The 20,163-nt window shown below is 32.6% G+C and overlaps 1 protein-coding gene across 6 annotated transcripts in view; it reads left to right on the top strand.

Annotated features, from left to right (window-relative positions):
• The first annotated feature begins 16,669 nt into the window (after positions 1-16,669).
• The window catches only part of LOC139525570 (WD repeat-containing protein 7-like), a 48,611-nt gene continuing 45,117 nt past the window's right edge, over positions 16,670-20,163 (top strand). For 5 of the 6 annotated variants that reach the window (XR_011664929.1, XM_071321027.1, XM_071321026.1 and 2 more), the window contains exons 1-2: positions 16,670-16,817; positions 18,803-18,976. Coding sequence is in view for 5 of the 6 variants with exons in the window: in XM_071321027.1 (XP_071177128.1) it covers positions 18,815-18,976 (162 nt within the window). In the remaining variant the exon portion in view is untranslated. The remainder of the gene's footprint in view (positions 16,818-18,802; positions 18,977-20,163) is intronic. The other variant, XM_071321024.1, reaches the window with a different exon arrangement.

The raw sequence follows: 20,163 nt of genomic DNA, 5'->3' as shown, positions 1-20,163 counted from the left end.
AAAATGGAATTTTATTTTTAAAAAATTTACTTCTGGATACTATCTTATGATCATAAACAAGCTTTTGTCCAAGCTTGGTATAAATCCAGGAGAGTTTAAGAAAGTTATTAAAATTTCAAACTTTAACCACAGAGTGGATATTTGTTGACGCTGCCAAGGACAACGCCAACAACGGAATGTAGGACCGCTATGTCTCACTTTTTCAACTAAAGTCAAATGCTCAAAATGACATGGAGAAGAACTGTACAGGCAGAGGCTAATAAATAACAACAGACATGGGGCACACTATAGAAAACCGCCAACAACCGACAAAAGTGGAAAATCTTCGTTACTGCCCTACACGCCAATGGCGTACAAGGGTAGTAAGTAAGTAAGTAAACACCAAAACTCCCACCCTCTGAATCTGCCACTGACCTCAAAGTATGGTACATGATCCAATTGGAACCTGCTTGGTTAATATAACTGATTGTGTGCAATTTTTAAAAGAAATTTAAGGGGAATTTCGAAAAGAAATGTCAAAATCTTATCTACAAATCATGATGAGCAATTGTTACATGTGACGAAAAGGTTTAAATTAAAAATAGTTGTCAATTATGTACTGATAATTATCAACCAAATAGTTACTAAATATTTCTATACCGAATAAAAATTACACTGATTTTAGAAAAATATGATGTTGAATGGACAAAGAAGACATAAACAAATAGCCTGTAACACCCAGAAATTGTTTTAAGAATTTTCATCAAAAATTTAAATTTGAAACAAGTTATCTCCCTTGCTTAAAAGTAATGGATTTCAATGGGTAAAGACAAAGAAAGAAACAAAAATTGTTGCCTATATACAACATTTGAGGCTTAATAATAAAACTTGATTACAAATTTTTTCAAGCAAAAAGTGAATACTGTGGATTCACTATTATTGACAGGATTTTTTTTATTATTATTCATGAGAACCACATATTTTAGTTTTTTACAAGATTATTTTTTGGGGATTTGTATGGAAAATTTGTAAAATGTCTGAATGAAAGCATTTTATTGGGGATTAGAGTTGAAAAATTAACCCAAGAATGAGATATCTGAAGCAAAATAGATCTTACTACCATTTAACGCGAGGAATGATTATTTAAATTTCTCTGGGAAATGATGATAGTTTTAGATAACTCAGAATGAAATTTTTTTTTTGGGGGGGGTGTGAAATTATTTAATTAATTGCTTTCCCATTTGGTTAAAGATTTAAGTGATTTTTATAGATAAGAGATACATCCAATTAGATTATAATTTTGAAATGTTACTTTTACTTCACCATTACCTTGTTAGCAATAAGTGCTTTAAAGAAACAGATACCCTGAAATAATTTTGTTGACGCTCAAGTAAATAACATTTTGGGTAATTTTTCACAATACTGTATTTGAATTCAATTTAAGATACAAATATACATTTAATTTTTTCGTTTCCAATACATCATAATATGTCAAAATACAATTTAGAATTTGATTTAAGACATTTGCTTTTGACATTGTTTCAAAAATTATAAAAAGTTCAAAGTAGCTTTAAGCTCCAAATTGTTTTTTTTTTTAAATATTTAAATGACCGTACAAATATCAAATACTTTCATTTCAGAATTACATATGAAGATTCCTTTGAAAGCAGAACACTTGAAAACCATAACACCAACCATCCAAAGAACAAATGAAAAAAACAGATGTAATAACCAGACCCTAGCTACTACAAGCTACACCAAAAAGAAACTATGTTATATGTTAGTAAGAGACGCAGCGCTCAAAGCTCAATGTATTTCTGAAATGATAATTTGATATTTGTTTAAACTTCAAAAACAACTTTCAAGATGAACAATAATGTTCAGCTATGAAACTTTAAATGCAGATGACTATGACCTAAATTTAATTTCAAGTACAAATGTACTATGTTATTTTCAAATTTGACAATCAAGATGTATTGAAAACAGTATAAATATTGGGGAAATTGTTTAATTACAAATCTGAAATTTCGGTTTTTATCCTTTTAAACTGGTCTACATTTGTACTATAAAAAATTGCATGAATTGCTATGAAAACCCAATTTCAACCACCCAAAAGCACTGGCAATGCAAACAAGACAATGTTTAAAAATGTTTTATTAATATCAGTTGATCATTGGACCCAACGACCTAAAATGTTTTACAACTTAATAAACCTCATCTAAAGTTATTTCAACTATCACCATTTCTACATTAATCAATTTAACAAAATATTATAAACAAAATCAAATAAGTGGGCTTTCCACTCTGGGTTAATCTCCAACCTCTTTTTTTAGCTTCGACTGTTGTTGCATATTAAAGTATGCCAAATTCATGGGCAAATCATTTTACTGCATTCCAGAAGAAAATTTTGTTCAATGGTTTAATAATTGGGGACGCTTCTTGTGTATGTTGTAATCAAATCAAATCAATCTTCTTTCTGAGGTTTTTATTTAATTTCCAGTTTTTATAGTACTTTCTAAATTGTATCTATACATCAATATTGAATGCCCAAATTTTTTTAATTTATTTTTCCGGTCAAAATTCTAACTATGTTGTTCTCATGAAATGCTTACTAAAAATACTGTCATCTATGTATTCAAACTGAATATGTTCTAAAGGAAAATACTTTTTGGTAAGTTTTAAATATTAAATGAAACTTATTCAAGAATCCACCGACAAGAATGTAATGAGTACCACTTGGGTTTATATTGGCATATTTATTTCGATATTTTTTTAATTATGAGAATAAAGAAGAAGGTGTTATGCTATTATTAATCAAATGATCATTTGGCTTCTGTAATAAATAACATGAGGAAAACTTTTATAATTAAAAATGGCTCATCATAATCCAGAAACATTGTTAAAAATTTTGATGGTGAATATTTGTGATAATCATAAATGATTTTGTTTTATATATAAATATTAACTAATTTCAGAAATTCAGAATCAAATTCAATCACATTTTCCCAATTGCTAAATGCTTCTACCATAAAATAGTGGAGGAGGCTTTTTCACCTGGGCAAACTGATTTTAATTCAGATAGCATCACATTTAAGCAGTATATATTAATAATAAAATACCCTAGATTTTAAAATGTACCCCCTCAACTTTCCCAAGAGTAAAATATACATGAATTTTGATCTTGGCATTGTGTACCTGAGTTTTACTTCACAAATTTAGAGCAAAATTGCATCACTTAATTGAAATACTATATCGTATCGAAACCCTCATTTCATACGAGTTACCTCCCCTTCTAATTTAGTGAATTTTTATTTCACTACTCAGCGGCGAATCCAGAACTTTTCATGAGGGGGCCTGCTCCAGTCATGCTACAGTGGTTCCTTATATAATCTTCCCACAAAAGGTGGGGGGGGGGGGGGGCAAGGCTCCCTGGATCCACCTTTGCTACTGTCATTCAAGATATCAGTGTTTTCATGTAAACCCGAGTCATTATTTGTTATTTTACCTTATATTTTCGGTAAAAAAAGATACATTATTAAATTTTGGAACAGTTCAAATGTAAAAATTCATAGAAGCATATCTCAATTTACTCCAAAAAATATAGAAATTTGTTATTTATAATCTTTTATTTAACACATTTAATAATTTGGTTATGCATGAAAAGGTTCGAACATTTATTTTTTCATTCGTTGATTAAAGTAAATTAACATTTCCAATTTGTTTTTCTAGTCATGAAATTATTTACTTATTATGTTAAGTAAAACATTTTGAAGAAAGAGATGAAAAAACACATAAAAAATTCATGTTGCATTTTGACAGTTTTTGATAGAAAAAATGGAGCAAAGAATGAAAAAAACCCATTTAACTTAAACAATTAGTAAATAAGTTAACATATCAAATACTTGCTACCATTCTGTGGTGCCTGAGATCACCCTTATTTTTTTTGGTTGGTGCTTGGTGTCTGAGATCATTCCTGGTCTTTGGTACCGTTGGTGTGTTGTGTCTGAAATCATCCCTGGTCTTTGGAAAGGTTGGTGCTTGGAGCCTGAGATCATTCCTGGTCTTTGGTACCGTTGGTGTGTTGTGTCTGAAATCATCCCTGGTCTTTGGAAAGGTTGGTGCTTGGTGCCTGAGATCATCCCTGGCTCTTTAGTTTGGTTGGTGCATGGTGCCTAAAAACCTCTTAGGTCTTTGGTTGGGTTGGTGCTCTTTGTCCTAGTGCATGCCTGTTCTTTGTTTTGGTTTGTGCTGGAGATCATCCCTGGTCTTTGGTACCGTTGGTGTGTTGTGTCTGAAATCATCCCTGGTCTTTGGAAAGGTTGGTGCTTGGTGCCTGAGATCATCCCTGGCTCTTTAGTTTGGTTGGTGCATGGTGCCTGAAAACCTCTTAGGTCTTTGGTTGGGTTGGTGCTCTTTGCCCTAGTTCGTGCCTGTTCTTTGCTTTGGTTGGTGCTCTGTGCTGGAGATCATCCCTGGTCTTGGTGCTTGGTGCCTGAGAACCTCTCAGGTCTTTGGTTGGGTTGTTGCTGTACAATATTTTGTTATCAGTGTAGACAATTTTCCGTCACTTCTTTTGTTTGTGTGTCTTTTTTCACCACATGGTTTAAGATTGGCCCTTTGGTATCTTCCTTTTTTTATGTATGATATTGTTAATCATTATACCTCACTGTTTGAATTTTGAGGATTATATTATGGAAATACCATTAGAGATATGCTATTCCCAGATGTTCCAGGACATGGATACCTTCTTGATTACACTGTGTGTGCTGCTTCATTGAAAAAAGGTGAAAATTAAGATGTCTGGTGTGTTAAATTTTGTGAGATAGGATATTTCTTGTGTTCCTTCTCAAATTTGTACACCAGTTAATACTTCTGATTGTTTTTTTCTGTGTGTTTTATCTCATTGACAAAAACACACAAAAAGACAGAAACAATAAATACCGTATTACTATGTTGGTGAACTCTGAAATGAAATATAAATACATATACAACATTACACATATATAAGAATAAAATCAATTAAACTTTATTTTATTTTCTTTGAGGTAAATTTCAAAAATTAAATAATTTTTTTTTAAATTAAGTTTTTTTACTTTATTTTTAGTGTAGCTCTTGTTGATCATTATACCAGACTGTTTACTATTAGAGATATTCTATTTCTAGATGTTCAAGGACATGCATACATTCTTGATTACACTGTGTGTGCTGCTTCAATGAAAAAAGGTGAAAATAAGATGTGTTGAATTTTGTGAGGTAGGATATTTTTTGTGTTCCAGGGTGTTCTGTCTCAAATTACACCAGTTTTTAAATACTTCTGATTGATTTGTTCTGTATGTTTTCTCTCATTGACAAAAACACACAAAAAGACAAAAATAATAAATATTGTATACCTATACATCTTTGTAAGAACTCTGAAATGGATATGATTAAGAGCGATTAGTAATTTGTCACTTTTATACAAAGAAATGGACATACAGAAATCTATATGCCACTTTTCTTCATCTGTTACAACCCAGCCATACTCTGGGGTCTATGACTGAGGTTGCATCTAAAACAAAAACAAATTTGTAAATTATTAGTGTTGGAGAATTGGTGTCACTTCCATCAAATGGGTTCATGACTGAAAAATCCTCTCGGCTGCATCTGTAAAAAAAATCTGTAGTGTTTTGGAGAACGTTGGTGTCACTTTCATCAAACGGGCCCTTTAACAAGCTCATGGTAGAGTGATCTTGTTACTATTGTATAGTGCTGCGGAAACTATGCGCTACCCTCCCTGGCCTAGTACAACGGAGTCTATTCAAGGTCTATGACTGTAACATCCCCCTCCTGCAGTCTGCAAAAATCAAAATTATAGAATTAAACATCTGTTGGTGAACTCTGAAATAAAACATAAATAAATATACAAAATTACATACGGGCATATAAGAATAAAATCAATTAAACTTTATTTTATTTTCTTTAAAGTAAAATTCTAAATTTAAATTCAAAATTGAAATATTTTTACTTTATTTTTCCATGAAAGTTAGCATTGTAACTGCTGTAAAAATACCAAAACTATTGCCATTTGGCTTAGTTAGTCTGTTTCTTATGTTACCTTTTCTGACGTGGGACACAGACTTCTTTTTTAAATGAGTTTTACTGTGCGAATTGCTGTGTGTTTGTTTTTTCTACATTGGCTCCTAGAGGTATAGGTGTGGGTTGAGATCTCTCAAACCTCTTTAACCCACTGTATGTATGCACCTGTCTCTAGTTAGAAGCCTCTGGCCTTTGTTAGTCTTGTATGTTTTTTAATTTTAGTTCATTTAATTATATGTTTTTGAGTTTAGTATGACATCCACTTTTACCGAACTAGTACACATTTTTGTTTAGGGCCTGCTGAAGCTTGCCTCCTGATGCTGAATTTTCTGGTTGAGTTGAAGAGCCATTAGTGGCCTTCGGTTGTTTTCTGCTCTTTGGTTGGGTTGTTGTCTCTGACATTATTTTCAATTTTGTATAAGATTCATATTTTTTGTTGGAAAAACCAGTCACCAAACCTGTTGTGTGCAGTGGCTTCCTTGTTTCATTTTTTTATTTTGTCATTCTGTTTTTATTATCTGACCAAGCTGAGCAACCTTCTACTACAATGGTACCTATTAAATGTTGCATGCATACAGACCAAAATGATGTTAAATTATAGTTTTGGAAAAAAATAATAAATATGCAAAGTTTTTAGCTCATTTTTACAAAATTTAACTAAACAGACTGCTACCCGTTGGTTTTCACGTTTGAATGGTTTTACACTAGTAATTTTGGGGCCCTTTATAGCTTGTTGTTCGGTGTGAACCAAAGCTCCGTGTGGAAGGACGTTCATTGACCAATAATGGTTTACTTTCATAAATTGTTATTTGGATGGAGAGTTGTCTCATTGGCACTCACACCACATCTTCCTATATCTACTTGCTAATTGCAGGTCATTACTTCATTATTCCACTTTAGTTTATGTTTATCAAAAATGAAGTGCTTTAATTATTGTCTTCTTTTTTTTTTTTATAGCGAATGCCTCTTTAGGTGATAAATTATCTTAATATATTTTTTTAAACTTTTAAAAAGTGAATGGAAGCTGACTTTAAGTATTCAGTAATTTTTTTTTTAACAATTTCAAGCTCCTATTATATCAAACCTTAAGCTTAGCTTTACAAATTTGATGGATTCTTTAATGTTTTTTGAGTGAAAGAGACAAGCTCCTTGTGAAAAAAGCATATTCTAGTATTGCACAAACCATAAGCCTTGCTATCAACAGTAAATTTGGTGAAAATTTTAAAATCAAATCTTATCATGTAGAAAAAGTTATGCTGCATTTTGTTCAAACTCGTTTATACTCTTCAGAAACTAAAAAAAATCAGTCAAAGTCAATCAAATGTTTAGCATTGACAATGCATTGAACATTTCAATGGAACTAACATACATAAGGTCTTTATGACTCAAGAGGTCAAAGCCCATAAAACAACCACCAATGACAAAATGCTTTCCATGTCCTCAACCAAGTCATCACTAAGGCCATTCAACTTCAATAAACATTTGTCTTAGTCAAAGTCAAAGTGCAGTGAAATAATCTCAACAGAGTAGAAATGAGTAAAAAAAAAATGTTTTTGAAGATATTTGAACATTTATAAAATTATATTTATTTCAAGATGTAGGACACACATTGGACATTTTAGTGTGCTGATTTGGGTCTCCATGCTGTGGTATTTTGTTAGAAGAATGGCATCCTACATCTTAGCCTTGGAATTTATTTTTGAAAATGAAAAAAAAAATCTTTTGTTGATGAAAGCATGGCAAAAGGCAATTTAATGTAAACAATTTCTGTATTTCTTTTATCTTAGTTATCAATTATAGATATGAGGGTAGATAGGATCTTTATCAGGACTCCAGGATTGGGTGTTTTTAATCTCGGGATTTCGGGATTTCTGGATTTCCCCTTTCAAGATCCGGGAATTCTTTTTTCGATGTTGGGATTTAAATTTATTTAAATTCGGGACCTCAGGATTTCGAGTTTTTAAGCCCAGGATTTCAGGATAAGTTTTCAGAATTATGATCCATGTGGTCACAGTTATCTCCCATTGATTAAATGTAAGCTTCATCAAAACAACTCCATTCACTTGTTAAATTTTGAAAAATGACCAGAGCAACTGAATTAATTTTTAAGATCATTGAGGTTAGTGGCCATTTTCCTCAATAATAAGAGTGACATTTTTCTCTTGCGGGGGAGTTAAGATTTCCAAATATTTTGTTGTTTGTTAATTGCATCTGGCATTTTTTTTTTTTAAAGAACAAATTAGCTAATTCAAAATTTGAAACCTTTCAATTTGAAAAGTTTTCTGAATGAAATTTTGTAGTTTGGTTAGGCATTTCACAAAAAGGGTGGGCTTTATATAAAAAAGTTTCACCCTGCAACATGCTCATGTGCTTAGGTCAGATATTGGTGTGTATGTAAGTTATTTGTTAGTCTGTTCATTTTATTCACAAATCTTTTAGAATTTGGATGATTTACAAGTTCATGTATTGTATAAACATAAGTCTATAGTTGAAGACATGTAGATGTCTTTGGTTATTTATTTTCATTGGGTAGCTGCCTTGTTGATTTATACCCTACATCCCCCTTTTTTCATAATGATGCATAATATCTAAACAACAAAAAGAATACTCACCAAGTTTGATTATAGATGAGGTTCTTACCATAATATTTGGTAACCCCAGATATACTTAACAGCTGTGTTACTGTTCACATTGTTTACTCTTCAAGGTCATCAATCTCTCTTCTGCTCTCTGCTCAGTTGTTGGCTCCTCTAAAACATCATTTTTTTTTAATAAATATGAAAGAATGGAACTTAAAACTCTATATTATCTATCATTCTTTATAATTCTTGGTTGGTTGGACGGGTCATCGGAAACATTTTTAAAACTAGATACCCCAATGATGATTGTGGTCAAGTTTGGTTTAATTTGGCCCAGTATTTTCAGAGGAGAAGATTTTTTGTAAGAGTTAAGGATGACAGACTACAGACGACAAAACGGACGCCAAGTGATGAGAAACGTATGTCTGTATAAATGACTTGTATATCAATAGCAACAAAAAGTATATTTTCATACATTTAATTTTTTTTTAAAACTTATTCAAACTTTTGAGTGAAAATGATAAATTTTGTGCAAATTGATTATGTATGAGATGAAGAACAGCAATAAAAGCACTTTTCCTTTCTTTTGTTCGTTTATTTATGCTGTTTATGTACTGATTTTATGTTCTGGATGGATATTCCTGTGTGCATATTCTTTGTTTACCTATTAAACTGTAGCACTAGGTCTATCAAAGATGAATACTGCTGTATACTTTAATGTCCAAATCATAATAGTAGTCAAATCTGAGAAAAGTTTATCAAAAAGAATTTTTGGAGAAATTCATCATCAAAAAACAAATCCAGAAGCTTTCAGTCTCAAACATTTATGAAAACAAAATTTAGGTATATTTAGTTTAGATCACCACAGAAACTTACAATCTAATTGTTAATATACATATAGTACAATATATTATCAGATAAACCTGCTAGTAATCCGGATGGTAAAAAAAACTAGAGGCTCTTAAGAGCCTGTGTTGCTCACCTGTTACTGTATTTACTGATGTCGGCCATCTTGGTTGGTAGTCGGCGTCATTTGACACTTTTTTGAATAGATACCATAGTAATGATTGTGGCCAAGTTTGGTTAAATTTGGCCCAGTTTTAGAAAAGAAGATTTTTGTACAAGTTACAAAAATGACGAAAAGTTGTTTAATATTGACTATAAAGGGCAATAACTCCTTAAGGGGTCCTCTGACAATTTTGGTCATGTTGACTTATTTGTAGATCTGACTTTGCTGAACAGTATTGCTGTTTACAGTTTATCTCTATCTATAATAGTATTCAAGATAATAACCAAAAACTGCAAAATTTCCTAAAAATTACCAATTTTAGGGCAGCAACCCAACAACGGGTTGTCAGATTCATCTGAAAATTTGAGAGGGGATAGATCTTATTCTGATGGACATTTAAATCTTAAAAGATTTGCTCTAAATGTCTTAGTTTCAAAGATATAAAGCAAAAACTGCATTTTACCACTATGTTCTAATTTTAGCCATGTCGGCCATTTTGTTTGGTATGCTGGGTCATCGGACACATTTTTTAAACTATATACCACAATGATTATTGTGGCCAAGTTTGGTTAAATTGGCCCAGTAGTTTCAGAGGAGAAGATTTTTGTAGAAGTTACAAAAAATGACGAAAAGTTGTTAAAAATTTACTATAAAGGGCAATAACTCCTTAAGGGGTTGACTGACTATTTTGGTCATGTTGACTTATTTGTAGGTCTTATTTTGTTGAACTTTATTGCCGTTTACAGTTTATCTCTATCTATAATAGTATTCAAGATAATAACCAAAAACTGCAAAATTTCCTTAAAATTACCAATTCAGGGGCAGCAACCCAACAACAGGTTGTCTGATTTGTCTGAAAATTTCAGGGCAGATAAATCTTGACCTGATCCACAATTTTACCCCATGTTAGATTTGCTCTAAATGCTTTGGTTTCAAAGATATAAGCCAAAATATACATTTTACCCCTGTGTTCTATTTTTAGCCATGGCTGCCATCTTGGTTGGATGGCCAGGTCATTGGACACAAAGTTTTAAACTAGATACCCCAAGGATGATTGTGGCCAAGTTTGGTTAAATTTGGCCCAGTAGTTTCAGGAGAAGATTTTTGTAAAAGTTTACGGATGCCAGAAGCCGGACGCCAAGTGATGAGAAAAGCTCACTTGACCTTTCAGGACAGGTGAGCTAAAAATTGATTAAGTTTTGTAATAAACTATTTGACTATACCTGTATTCACTTGGTCTACTGTATCAAGGGGAAATCAGCATGTTCGTGAAATGAAGTTGATATACTGTCTTGCTTTCCTAAATGCATCTGATTACCAATTTAGATTTTAGATGACTAAGTTTGTAGTGTCAAAGTACTGAAAAGAAACATTTAAATTAAATTATTCCAGAAAATATGTTGCAAACAAAAAGTATGAGTGTTTACTGTACCCATACCTTCCCTAAAGTTTTGTTGAGAAATTTTTTGATTTAGCGCTGAATGTTGCTCCCATAGACTCAATATTTTTGAGTCTATTGACCCTACAATACAAGGTTTTCAACATAGACCTTTTCAGTAAGTTTTGCCAACCAGTTCAAAAACTTTACCCAAATTTGATTGGTTAAACTGTTAATTGTTCCCTACACAGATACATGAATGTGAGCTCTATTCTTCTTGTTATATTTGCCACTGGACATTATGCAACCAACAATCAATCAATTCATGAATCTTAATTGGTTAAAGTAAAAGCTCTATGCTGTAACTCGAGTAAATGTAAATATATTAAATTTTCTTTGGACTTTCATGCGCAACACACAGTAGCAGAATAATCAGACAGTTGATTGCGGCCGCTTAACTGGAAGAAGAAGAGTAAAGCTTGTATATATAGACATGCCAACATTTAGAAGATGTTTTACATCTCTAGTAGTAAACCAAACAAAACAGATCACATTAAAGAAATTTATGATAAATAAATGATACCTTAAATCTTCTTTAACTTTGAACTCATTTGATGTACCCAAAAATTTTAAGGAAAAACACAGGGGTTTGTCCAAGTAAAGATCAATTTAAACTAAAATGAAGCCCAATTCAAACCTGTTGATCACATGATAATTTATACCCTCAAATCAAATCGTAACTACTCGGCCTTTCTAGTTGCACGAAGAAATTGTACTGCATAGCGAGAATGGCCGAGTAGTTACGATTGACTCAAATCTACTCACTTCACACTTGAGTAACCAGCCGTGACGGTGTAGCCAAATATTATCACCTGACAAAAGTATTGCAAAAAAATATGTAACTGAATTTTGCTCAGATAACAAAGAATTGCCCTCAAGGGAATTCTTTTTTTTTGTGGGGAATTCTTTTTAACTGGTTAAAGAACAGTAAAATCTGAAGCACGAGGCTGAAAGAACCTGCATTCAAATTTTTAAGTTTGACCACGAAAACTGATAAACTAAAAACTTGGACCAAAGACAGATATGAAGAATCAAGTTCTTCTTCCTTTTGAAATATAGCTTAATCATATATACACTTTAACCCCAGGCTGCATCTCCATGTTAACTGTAACAAAAATATAAGTCCATTTATCAGTAAAATACGAAAAAAATAAAATAAGAATTTTCAAAACTTGGCTACCGATAGTTGATTAAAACATATGCTATCTATATTAATGAATATTCCTTTTCAGTTGGTGTGACTTTTACAAACATCAATATATTTGCTATTGCAAAGTTGACAAATCATGACTGCATCAACCCAGTCTAGATTATTGTTGGTTGCTTAACGTCCAGTGGCAAATATTTCATGCATATTTAGAACGATAAATGAACACGAGCCAGCTTCTAAAATTTCTTCAGATGGTCGGTCTTCTGTTTTCATATTCAAAATTTTTGAGAAAAGATTTTAAAAGCGGTGTTCTAAATGATCCATATAATGAAAATAATCTGGAAGCATATCAAGGGGTGAATATTTACCTTGGGTTTTTGTGGCTTCACGAACAGTTTCAAAGTTTACATCGTAAATCTTTTGCTTCTGTAAATTGTGTCCATCTTGTTCGTTTGAAGACAAAGTGCTATTTGAAACACTTTGGCGGGAAGTTTTCCAATGGCCAAAAATGAAGGGTCTTTAAACTTCAAACCAATGAGAAATAACAAAACAAGACACACCCTCGGTATTAAAACTACTCATAAAAGTTGTTTGGCCATGCACAGCCTTGTTGAACAATAAGCATAAAAAGGTCTGATAATACATTTGATATGAAAAATGACATGTAAAGATCTTTGTAATATATGCTTCAGCAATGGAAAACTAACGGAGTTTCCCTTTATTCATGGATACTGGTTTTCCAGTAGATGTTTAATAAGTGAAGAGTTTACGAACGTCGGACCGACGCCTAATGTTATACATGTATAATCATGCAATATTGGTATGCAATATATTTTGTTTACCCCCTTACCAAATCATAAAGTACGTGGCTGTTATTCTATTCAATAAATTATGATATTCTTGTCATTTGATAGACTAAACGGTAAACATAGACATGAAGAGTTAAGACTGACAAGCACAAAGAGAGCATGACATCGTGCTGCATTTACATGTACAATGAAAACCCAATATACATGGGTCAATGTCTGATTTCCAATACAGTGTGAATCAATATGATTTTTGAAATACTACACACGAATGAGTAAAATGTGGCTTGTTATAAAAGTGTTGTGCAAATTTTAATTTACATGATTAGCATATTCATCTCACATACTAGTATTAATGTCCCGTTATTGTAGCGATAAATTTGCCAATCTTCATATTATCTGTTTCGAAAATCAAAATATGTGCGTCAACGACGATTTTTGTCGAGCATGCGAGTTTTGTCGCAAAAGCGAGACATAGCGATCCTACATTCTGTCGTTGGCGGTGGCGTCTACAAATATTCACTCTGTGGTTAACTGAACGGAATTTTAATAACTTTCCAAACTATCCTGGATTTCTACCAAACTTGGACAGAAGCTTGTTTATTCTCATAAAATAGTATCCAGAAGTATATTTTGTTAAACAAAGAAATCCTGATTATCCGTATTTTACTAAATTTGTAATAATAAATTATAAATAATCATAATATCCTTGAAATAAAAGTATTTGATAGCCTACTCAGAATCTAAAGATAGTATCGAGTGGAATATCCCCCCCCCCCCTCATTTTTGTTGAGCCTGCGATTAACAGCAAAAGTAGGCGAGACACTGGGTTCCGCGGACGATTTCGAGGAACGTTTCATAAGGTCAACGTCAAAAAGGCAACAGGTCCTGACGGTACACCAGTAACAATTGTCATACTAAACACGAATATGGTCGGACTAGCGCCAGATGTGCCTGAGTTTTGATATTCTTGTATGATGTTTTTAATTTTCTTTTTTAAGAAGCCCAATGTTTTGTTTCCATTAGCTATGAGTTATGCTTTGTATGGATTACTAGCTTCTGTCCAAGTTTGGTAAAAATCTTGGATAGCTTAGGAATCTAATAAATGTTTTAAAAACTTTAACTGCAGACTATGTAATGTTAACTGGAAGAAAAACTAAGTCCATTTATAAGTAAAATACTGATAAACGGGTACAACATTTAAATTTTTTGATACATCGTACTAGCTTTTGATCATAAACAAGGTTCTGTCCAAGTTTGGTACAAATCCAGACTAGTTTAAGAAAGTTATAAATTTTGTAAAAACTTTAACAATTAACAGAGCGGATGTAATGTTTCCTGGCAAAAAAACTAAGTCCATTTATAAGTAAAATACAGAAGAACAGGTGTTTTTTTTACCAAATTAACTGCTGTCTGGCCTGATACTATCTTATGATCATAAACAAGCTTCTGTCCAAGTTTGGTACAAATCGAGGCTAGTTTAAGAAAGTTATTACAATTTAAAAAAAAGCTTTAACCACAGAGTGAATGTAATAAGTCTATTCATAAGTAAAATACGGAAAAACAGGATTTTTTTGTTTACCAAATTTACTTCTGGGTACTATCTTATGACCATAAACAAGCTTTTATCCAAGATTGGTAGAAATCCAAGCTAGTTTAAGAAAGTGATTTAAATTTCAAAAACTTTAACCACAGAGTGAATATTTGTGGACGCCGCCGCCGCCGCCGACGCCGACGGAATGTAGGATCGCTATGTCTCGCTTTTTCGACAAAACTGACAGTACTCTCAGTTCTGTATTAAGTGTCTTTCTGTTATGTGGATGTAAGTAACTAAATATCATTTAAAGTCGGCATATATTTACATAGTAATTTTCAGATAAAACATGAGATCTGGTGAGCACTTGAACCGGCCACAAAAATCCTATAAAAATCATGCAGCTTCATGCAAATTACTAATAAATAAGAATAAAAGATCATGCAAATATAATGAAAGCAAATTATCTTTTATTTCTGAACCTCCGTCAATGCACATGCGGCAAACACCTCTATGTGCATTGAATGAGGAAACCATGCAGCTACTACTGAAATATCATAATGAATGGAAACGGCACGCCGAAATACAGTTGCACTTTTTACCTCCACACCAGGAATTTATATAAGTCTTAAATTGGTCAAAAGAGGCCATAGTTCTAGTCTCATTGAAAGGGAATTTTCGTATTTGTCACGCGGCTGTCTCAAATCATTTAACTTGAAATATTTTACCATAACTTGAGGTTTTTGGTCGGGGTACCTCAGCAGTGTTCATATAAAGGAAAGCATATGAATTGCTTTTATAACAACTAGATCTTGAATAAATAAAGGATATTCAATTATTTAAAGTTTCTCTAAGGCGATTGAGCACAGTCACGGCGTGTGGTTTTTAGTGATGGCCTTGAAGGTTTTAAAAGATGTATAAGTACCCGTCCACGTCCACTCTGTGTTTTTGTAATGTATTTCTATTTGTTCAGTCTGATGAGTTATGCCTTTTTCAACTGATTTTTTTAGTTTGTTCTTATGTTGTACTGTTACACCATTATCCCAGGTTGTGAGAGGGTGTCTGTGTGCCACATGTGGAGCAGGATCTGCTTACCCTTCCGGAGCACCTGAGATTACCCCCAGTTTTGGGGTGGGGTTCGTGTTGCTTAGTCTTTAGTTTTCTATGTTGTGTCTTCTGGACTTCTACTTGTCCGTTTGTCTCAGTTTATATTTTTAGTCATGGCGTTGTCAGTTTATTTTCAATCTATGAGTTGGACTGTCCCTCTGGTATCTTTCGTCCGTCTTTGGGCACCTTCAAACGATGTTGACCGTTCTGTCATATTCTGTACAGAATAATGACATACTTGATATTTTATTCTCAGTTATTATCATTATTATTATTACCGTGGCGGATACAGAAAGGGGGGTTCCGGGGGATTAGAACCCCCTTTATTTTGGACGATTACTTGCATTTAAATGGGGACATATGGTTGGAACACCCCCTTTTTATCCTGGGTTGGGAAGCCCCCTGTTGAAAAGTGACAGGATCCGCGCCTGTTCTTAGTATAAACTGTACATATCTGGGATTAACTTTATATTAGTCCGGCCATTCTTTTCATACTCCGTAGGGATCAGGGACTATATAAAGTACCGTTAGTATAGACTCAGTGTTCCAACTTAGCTGTCTCAGTAACTTTTATTATATTTTGTAGTAAAGTCCAAACCAAAATAAGAACTGGTCTTTAGTACAATATTATCATATGTTTCTCAATTTTGTTTCTTTGATAGTGAATGAAAAATTTACGAAAAATGTATACCTGGAAAACCGGATTTGTTTTTTTCTCAATCGATTTATGAATTTCACACAGCGGTATACTACTGTTGCCTTTATTTATTTCCGAATAAAAGTCGTTACCGATTCCATTTTTGTTCTTTTTCTTAGTTTAATGCGTAGCGATATGCTCCCAACTTGATTTGATTATTTCCTGCTTTATATTTTGTAATCTGCAATTGTTAATGAAAAAATACAAAAGTATCCCAAATTGATTTTACAGATTAAAAACTAACTAAAATTCAGTTTTATCATCGAAACATTTTGTGATTTTTTTTATGTCGTACGTAACCGGAAAAGGAGCTGTTAGGCACATTATCATTTGACATTTTTACGGAAAATCAACGACAACATATATCGAACCTATATTGGTTTATTCAGTGTATTTCTTCAAATGTAGAGGTGACCATAGTTTGTATTTAGTAAATCATACCTGTTAGTATTATTCTATACAGAAAATTGTGTAACTGATTTAAAATAAGAAGTATTTTAGATAATCTAACATCTGTTTCTGTGACAGGCACTTGCAAAATCACGATTTGTTTCTGTATATACAGAAAAACTTATGCCTTGTTACAACATAAACAAGTTTTACTTCTCGTTCTGCACACTACGGAAATAATGACATTTTCTCCTCCAGCACACTAAGCCTTAGACTAAGGATATTTATAAAATATATACATTTGAGAGCTTCAAGGCTGCTCTCCAACATTGCCAAGAGGTGTATCTCTCTCCCATTGGGTTCAAGCCAGATTTGGTATATTCAACATTATCCTATAGATACACAGACACAGATTTTGACCTTTTACCATATATATACATGTTTATATGACTCTAAAGTGCATGGTACTCTAAAGTGCATGGTACTCTAAAGTATGATGGTCACGCTAAAGTGTGATGGTCTACGCTAATGTACGATGGTGTATCACGCTAAAGTGCGATGGTTGTTTGTTCGCTAAAGTACGATGGACCAATATAGGCTTGGCGGCTTAAAACATTAAAATACATGGATTTAAAAAAAATAGTCTTTTTATAAAGCTACATTTAGTATAAGGTATAACATATGTGATTGGCTTTATTATTTATCAGTAAGCTTAAGTGATAGTTTCTAAATTTAGAAGACCTACCACATTGTCGGAATAAGTAATATTTATTTGTACAAGGTGTTTAGCTTTAATTTTAAACACGAGTAAATGGTGATGCTCATTGAGCTTTCTCTTTTCCGTAAAAAATATATGTTATATTTTCCTGCATTGTACAAACTATGTTTTAGCCAACAATTTATAAATTTACGCTTAGAAACACGAACCTATACAATGTACATGCTATATTTTACTGACGTTACTTTTCAATAAAATCGAGAGTATTTTAACGGGGACTGCAATGTAAATTGCAACGTGAACAATGATTTCAGTGCATCCGTTTGCTACCAATAGAAGCAGGATATACGATTCCTATGCATATATTATTTTGTATCTATAAAGTAAAATGGCCAACTGCAGGACACCAGTCCTTCCAGCATCCAAATTAAATCAGCACGGTTAGGTCTGAAATTAAGTTGTGGACATTTGGTTTAAAAGTTGTCAATCAAATATTCTTAATTTATCTGCCGGCATATTCGTTTTTGGTTTGTATAAACGACTGTTAACGTCATAATCCATGTACAATTCTTACGTCTATACTTTTGCGGACCATCAGACTTTAGCATATGGAGTCATTGCACTTTAGCGTATGCCATCACTCTTTAGCGTGACCATCATATTTTAGCATCCTCATCACACTTTAGAGTTCTACATATATATAAAAAGGGGCCTTTTATAGCTGACTATGGGGTACAGGCTTAGTTCATTGTTGAAGGCTGTACAGTGACCTATAGTTGATAATTTCTTTGTCATTTGGTCTCCTAGGCAATCATACCACATCTTCTTTTTTATAATACAGTTATACACACTACAAATCTTTCTATATCTCAAAATTATCAGATGACTCCTTATTGGAGAAGTTTCAAATAAAGAATTTTCCTTGATGCATGTTTGCCTTTTTATGTCTGGAAAACTGTGATAGGTTCAACCTGTAATTTATAATCAGTGAAAACAAGGATGTGTATAATACGTCTTACTATACAAATCCTTGGTAAAAATAAAAGATTGTTTTTGATTTACTTAATTTGAGCAAGACTTACTTCCCTTTTGTACCCATGTTGGAGGTCTACATGTATGTCCACAAGTTCCAACACATTTTGGCAGAAAAAGAACATTTAGATAATTGGTTTTATTGTGTTGTTACATCAAGCCATATATATTGGTTGCTGTTTTATCAACATTAATGCTACACTACTATGCCTCTTGCACATACATGTACATATACATGTATTCTTGATTTTTATACAGGTTTACATTTGCCTTTATCTTTTATTGCAGATAGAATTTAAAATGTCTACAGGTGGAAATCTTGTTGTGCCGATGGTATTATGGGGAGATAACTGTCCTACTCACTGTATATCAGCTGTGTTGATGACACCCGACCAGAGAACTATTATCACTGGATGTAATGATGGACAGCTTGGTATATGGGATGTCACAGAAAATTGGCAGGTAAATGCACCACTGTTTTTATTTTTTCATTTTATATAGTTGATAAAGACTAATACACATATTCAGGTAAACATATAGCATTGTTATAAAATCATTGTTATTCTTTCCAATAAGTCTTTAAATATGATATAATCAACAAAAGAGAGAAGTAATAATTTTTTTATACAAAAACAAAAATGGGACGAAATTAGTATATTGATCTGACACGAATTGATTAGGAACAAAAATTTATAAGAAAATAATTTCTGACAGCATCACATTCAAGCAATATTATAATATACTGTATGGTTAAAATGCCCGACAGAGAACACTGAGAACCAGTTTATTACATGTATAAGTGGGAAAATATTGCTAGCTAAAACACACATATTATAAGATATAAAATCTGTATCCAATGTATATGAAAAAAGTAAAATCACAAAAATACTGAACTCAGGAAAATTCAAAATGGAAAGTCCCTAATCAAATGGCAAAATCAATAATAAAACACATCAAATGAGTGGACAACTGTCATATTCCTGACTTGGTACAGGATTATTGCATTTAAGCTTTTTGAGAGAAATTGTACCAGATTACCCTTATCATGGACATTTTTATGTTTGATATTCAGAAAGAGAATTCAAAATTGTTCTTAGATCTAACCTATATGCTATCAAAATCAACAAAAAAGGAAACAAACAGCTTATAACCAATAAATAAGGTGAACAAATACTAAAGCTCCGCCCTTATAATAGTGATTAAGATTATAACAAAATGTTGACTGCTGTACCCCTTATTTTGATATTTATGTCTGTTTGTTTTTGTTCACAAATTGTTTTCATTATATTTAAATGGATTTTTTATGTGACTGTCATACAAGTGAGAAGTTTAGCTACATGAAGCTATAAAACCAGGTTAAATCCACCATTTTCTACATAGTAAATGTCTAGATACCAAGTCAGGAGTATGACAGTTGTTATCCATTCTTATGGTTGGTTTGAGCTTTTGATTTTACCATTTGAATACAGACTTTTTGTTTTGAATTTTCCTTGGAGTTCGAATTTTTTTGTTATTTAACTTTTTTCTTATACATTCAATTAATTCATTGTTATGTATTTACTTTTCTACATTGGCTAGAGGTATAGGGTTGAGATCTCATAAAAATATTTAACCCTACCACATTTGCGCCTGTCCCAAGTTAGGAGCCT

Source organism: Mytilus edulis, chromosome 5 (genome assembly GCF_963676685.1).
Source record: "Mytilus edulis chromosome 5, xbMytEdul2.2, whole genome shotgun sequence".
NCBI classification, from domain to species: domain Eukaryota; kingdom Metazoa; phylum Mollusca; class Bivalvia; order Mytilida; family Mytilidae; genus Mytilus; species Mytilus edulis.
Note: the sequence above shows the minus strand (reverse complement) of the source record. Positions and strands in the feature narration are given on the sequence as shown.